The following is a 6000-nucleotide window of genomic DNA, read 5'->3' as shown; positions in this document are numbered from 1 at the left end:
TTCCCCCTAACTATTATGATTAAATCAAAAAAGAGTATTTTTTTTCTTTAAACCAAATATAGATTGAATATGTAAGGTAATGATTATGTACAATTTATATATCTAAGGTAATGATTATTTCTGAATATGTTACATACAGTATACCCTTGGTCCTTAGCGTACGAACAGCATTGGAACTGGAGGTCTATTTGTAATTCTGTTTGTTAGTTAATTCAACTATATCACAATCGATAAAAACTTTAACAGATGTCCCTCATTGTCTGTATGTATGCATGTCAGCTTTTTATTGATCCCTAACACCAACAGATGCCAGATCAGACACAAGCTTACTTTATTTGGGTGTATTTTTCTGCCATCAAATTTCTAGATTCAACATTCCACAGCAACCAAATTTCTGAAAACAGACAAGGGAATGAACACAATTAGAAGTAAATACATAAATGAAAAAGTTTGCATCTTTGAAAATTTGTAACTCAGACGTTCATAACTGCCCAGTGTATTACAAAACAAAGATAATATAAATGAAGATAATACCAAAATTATTCACATTACCAGGCATCTCTTTTCACAGCAATGTTACAAATAAACACCAGAGTAGAAAATCTTATCCTGGAGCACCGGACATCCATCCTGCCCTCCTTCCTTCCTTTCCATTATCAGTAACCACTTGTCCAGTGCAGGGTCGTGGTGGTCCGGGGCCTATGATGGAAGCGCAGGGCATGAGGCAAGGGCTTCCCTTGATGGAACACCAGTAGTACCAGGGATGGCTGATTTATTGCTTTGTTCCACCTACTAGTGAGGCTTCCCAAGGTTGCAGAATCCCACCCAGATCTTTGAGCTCAGCCCTGTTCCCATGTGTTCTACCACATCACAGCCAGTAGGTGGCATCACAGCAGCGCTGCTCCGCACCAGGGGAAGTGCACCTAAAATGGACTGATTATTCCTCTTCTTTTCAGTGTGGACTGAGTCCAAGGCATCTCAGTGCCAGCATGGTCCCACTCTAACCCCAGCTCCTGCTATTTTTAATCTCTGAAGACAGATCTCTTTATTAAGCCACTTCTGCCTTGATGCCTTGTGACATTTATAATACTCCGCCTCTGTACTCCTCTCACGCCGAGGAGAGAGAAACAAAGTGCTCTGCTTTGCATTAATCCAGTGAAAATCCTTACCTTACTTCTCCAGGTAATATTTCTTCTTCATCCATTTCCTCTTCCATATAGGCCCAACTCACAGGGGACCCCTTTAGCCCTGAGAGTCAGTGGTAGGAAATTCCAGTTGGCCTCATGGGCCTTTAACACACACCATGTACATGTGATCTACAGTATGGCTCAACATATTCTGGATTTCATCTCCATATGTGGATGTCAAGGATACTGCAATTTAGATTTCACACACACACACACACACACACACACACACACACACTTTCAGAACCGCTTGTCCCATACAGGGTCACAGGGAACCAGAGTCTACCTGGCAACACAGGGCGTAAGGCCAGAGGGGGAGGGGGACACACCCAGGACGGGACACCAGCCCACCGCAAGGCACCCCAAGCAGGACTTGAACCCCAGACCCACCGGAGAGCAGGACTGCAGCCCAATCCACTGCGCCATCGCGCCCCCCAATTTAGATTTCATTGCGAATGATAACTTTTTGTGGGTTTTTTAGGTAAATTCAATCCATCCATTGTCAAGAACCACTGGTCCCAAGCGGGGTTGCAGCGGGCCGGAGCCTTACCCGCCAACAATACATTTTGTTCCTTGCTGATTTAGTATAGATTATAGCCATTGCAGGAGGAACGCTAAGACACTCAAGTTATTTGCCATTGTCCAGACAGAGGAGAGAAACCATTCAGCTGGGGAAAAGCTAACTGTTTTTTCCTTTGTTCAGTCTACTCATGCTCGTGAAAGTGAGTCAATACATTCCCACAGCCGCTGCCTCGGAACATCTTCAGTTGCCAGCCGCGCTCCATTAGAGGCGGCCTCCAGTGACGGGCGTCCAATGTCCGGCGCAGGGCCGTTCAGCTCACCTTGCGCCTGCATACTTCAAGCTCCCCTGCCAGAGTCTGGCAAAGGAACAAATAGCCCTCTGCTTCATAGCCTTGGATTTAACCGAGTGGCACCGTAAATGGTTGGCTTTTCGCCATCTAAAGTGTTTCCAGAAAATGGGAAATAGAGAGAGTGAAGTTTTTTCCATGATTGTGAAGTTAAGTAATTAGGAAGAACATTGAATGGAATAAATGCAGCAAGACAACAGGAAAAAGGGCTGCTTATGTATGACTGCGGGGGAAAAGAACTCAGAGAGTCCAGAAACTGTTGAGCACAAGTAACCTCCACCCCACCCCCCGCCCCCTCGGACGGGAAGATTATTTTCAGCTGCACAAGACTGGAGGGATTTACGTTAACCCTCGACTCCCAGTTCCTGCTTGGCACTGGTTGTGCAGCGGCCTGTTAAGCGCCAGGGGTGCCCCGAAAAAATATGGCAGCGCCACTTTATCCCCCGTCTTTTCCATAAGCTATTTCCGTTATCTGTGCCGTGGACCAGGTGGGCCTCTGTGGGGGCAGCCAGTGTCCAGATGCCACCCCCCCCCCAGAATGGCCCGTGCCATCCAGGCCCTCAGTGACTCGTCCCATACCATTGGACAAGCGCATGTGTACAGGTTTAACCTCTGCTCACCTGTGTGCCCGGCCATGACCGCTCTCTAAAGTCAGTCACATAAACACATTCTTGCAGAGAACAGACAGTTATTCTCCAGTTATTCTGAGAGTGCTCTTAATGAATATCACACACATGACAGGCCGTGACACCGCCAGAAATTCTTCCAGGGACATGGGAAGTGGCATGGACCCAGAGAACTTGTTGGTCAACCCAAAACGTTCCACACCGCAGTTGGCCGCGCTCCTTTACTTGGCATTACTTCATTTACCTTCATTCAGCTGATGTTTTTTCTTCTCCAGAGAGATTTACAGTGTTAAGCTGCTCACAGTTATTTTACCCATTTATAGAGCGGGAGCAGTTTGGGGTAAGGACCTTGCCCAAGGGCACTACAGCAGAGGGCAGGATTGAAACTGGTCGGTGTAACACAGAGACAGAGAGCGACACCAGTGGTCCAGGGTGAGTTCTCATTACCATGACTAACCCTAAACACACCTTCCATATGTACAGCTTTCCCTTAAGTTCGTTTGTGATCTGCTCACCTAAGTGATTATCATTTTCTTAGTTAGTGTGCGTGCAGCATTCAGCCGATCCTCCAGCAAACCCTACGTCATAAACGGGAGGAATGGCTCACCTTGGTCTGCAGAAGAAACCTAAGATGTGTTTGTGCTCGTTGGCGTCTGCCTGTTTTGCCTGGAGGCCGTCCAGTGCTGTGGTGAGAGGCTCCCCAGCGCAAAACTCTGCACCGCAAACCCGAGCCTTCGATGACGCCAGGGCCCCTGCCTACCTGAGCCGGGATGGGACGGCGGACCGACGAGATGTGGGATCGCGACCCCCACCAACAGTCCCCTTATCTGTGAACAGCACAGTAACACAAGCAGCCATGTAACAAAACAAGACACACCCAGTGGAATTTCTCATTTATTCCACTCAAGTTCCTTCTTCAGCAATAAAAAAAATACCATGGTACATGTCCACAGTTCATGGGCAAGCAAGACCTATTTTTTCTGGCAATTTCTGTGACCAGTCAAATAAGAAATGGCCTCACTATTATAACCAACAAAAAAATTGCATTTCAGAACTTTTATGACATTCAGATATAGACACAATGCCTGAACTATTTGTTTATTAACTTTTATTACCTCAGTATTATTAATACCGTAATTACAAAGCCTTATTTCACCTCATCAACAACTAATCTTGCATCTATTTTGTTACACAGTCCATTCTGGGTTACTATTGTACATTTTGATGCATCATATTGTAAGGTAGGAAATAGACCCTCCGAGGAACAATCTCTCAGAAATTTCGGAAATATTTATAACATTATAACTGGGTTCCCCTAAATAGAGCTGGCCACACATTTTCTCCAAGGGGCCACTTGTTGGCGACCGGCTGTCCCCGACCTTCCACCCCGGCCCTGAAGCACAATCTGTCTCATATTAATCAGTCTCATATTCAGAGAGTTTTACAGTCGAGCCCCGCTCACAAGGTTCGGTTGAAAACGCGCGCGCTGAAGGACCCCGCTGTGGTGGGCGCGAGGTGGCGGAGCGGCGGGGGGGTTCCCGCGACGCTGTGTTTCAGGCCGAACGGAGAGAAGTGCGCGAGCTGAGCGCTTGTACCGACTCCACCAGCTACTGCGAGCGCGTGTGAGAGCGTGTGTTTGAAACGGGAGGAGGAGGAGTGAGCGCTCCGAACGCTGCAGAAAAGGTGGAGGAGCAGCTCCGAGTCCGCAGTGTGTGTGGAGGAGTCACCGCTGCCTCCCGCGCGCGTTAAAACAGCGCCGCGCGCGCTTCCTCTGCACTGTTCGCCAACTCCTGTCAGCGACCACTTTTTCCGCACTTCCTCGGGACTCCGACTGGGTTTCGCTCACTTTGCCCTAGCTGGACTGGGATGCGCGTGCTCTTCACGAGCTCGGCCGCCGGACCTTGACGCGCGCTCTCACCGAACTACCCTGCTCAGTTCGCCACGGCGGCGCGCACGCTTTTTTTTCTCGGACGTTCCTCTGCCCGCGGTTAACCGGTTCGCCGATGGGAGAGTCTCGCGGCGACTGCGCGTCCGCGCTCTGCCGCTCGAGAGCGAGCTGGATTGCACTGGCGCTCTGGCTCTGGCTGTGCGCGGGCGTGCGGGGCACCTGGGCGCCCGGACTCTACTCTTACCCGTACCCGTACCCGTCCGGGACACAGCAGGGCAAAGAGCTGTCCGCCGCGCAGGGGGGGCTTTATCACAGAAGGTACGTGTGGCTCGCAACACCGAACACTAATAAAAATAATAATAATTCCTCCTTGTCACGTTTCTTGGATGTACCACAAACGCACACCTTAAACAAAGACTTTAAAAGCAGTTACTCAAGGTGAAGCGTGCTAGGGGATTCGAACCAATAACTTTGGGAATTTCAAGGAAACGCTCCAGCTGCAAACACTGCACTGTCTCACTGCTCTGTTTTTCTCCTCTCTCTGCTGTTAAAAGCTGTGTAATGTTAGTAATTGTTGCCACTTCGTTAATTGCTCTGTTTTTGTGTAGTTTGAGTTTCGTACGAACAGTGGTTTTTACAGTGCAAAAGGTTTTTTAAAAGTCTCCCTCTGGTTTTCGAACCCTATTCGTGGTGGCTCCTGCTTTGACATCTTCCACTCTGTGATTTGGGTTTGTCATAAATTTGGGAGAATGAAAAGCCCACAGACTGAGTCCAAAGCCTTTAAGAAGGTAAGTAGTTAAAGATGAAACATATGAAATGTGCCATAAATACCATATTCATTAGGGATTACGTACTCATAATATTGTATGCTAAAGATTTCTTTATTTTATTTCATTTTTCTCCAACAAGCATTTACTTGCCTATATCTCTCCCCTTCTTCTGACTTACCTGATTCCTTCATGACCTTGTCTCAGCAGTACAGTTTTCCCTTACCTTGTTATTGCTTCACTCAGTATTTTTCTATTACTGCATTCTTCTACAATGTAGTGGAATTGGCAATACTTTGGTCATGACTTTACCGCTGTGCAACCTGCTGCCCCATTAATGGGTTAAACTAAGAGTTTAATTACATTAATCTGATGCTTTTCTCCAAAGCGACTTGCAACAGTAGTTTACCTACAATTATTTACCCATTTCTACAGCTGGGTAATGTTACTGGAGCAATTTAGGGTAAGTACCTTACTCAGGGATACTACAGTCGGAGGTGGAGATCAAACCTATAACCGTTGGGCCCAAGGGCAGACAGCTGTAACCACTACACTACCAGCTGTTGCTCTTAATGTTGGAAAGAAATTAATGGGGCAAATTTTAGCATCTACAGTATGGGCTGAACCCCAGAGGTCTTTAGGGTTAGGGTTAGGTGGGCCCCA

General features: G+C 47.5%; 1 protein-coding gene across 4 annotated transcripts in view; it reads left to right on the top strand.

Annotated features, from left to right (window-relative positions):
* Positions 1-4222: 4222 nt before the first annotated feature.
* Positions 4223-6000, top strand: part of emid1 (EMI domain containing 1) — a 63393-nt gene continuing 61615 nt past the window's right edge. For 2 of the 4 annotated variants that reach the window (XM_018749066.2, XM_018749070.2), the window contains exon 1: positions 4224-4888. In XM_018749066.2, the coding sequence (XP_018604582.1) occupies positions 4686-4888 (203 nt within the window). In that variant the 5' untranslated portion in view covers positions 4224-4685. Of the gene's footprint in view, positions 4889-6000 lie in introns of all 4 variants that reach the window. The other 2 variants (XM_018749068.2, XM_018749067.2) reach the window with 2 other exon arrangements.

This window comes from Scleropages formosus, chromosome 19 (assembly GCF_900964775.1).
Source record: "Scleropages formosus chromosome 19, fSclFor1.1, whole genome shotgun sequence".
Taxonomy (NCBI): domain Eukaryota; kingdom Metazoa; phylum Chordata; class Actinopteri; order Osteoglossiformes; family Osteoglossidae; genus Scleropages; species Scleropages formosus.
Note: the sequence above shows the minus strand (reverse complement) of the source record. Positions and strands in the feature narration are given on the sequence as shown.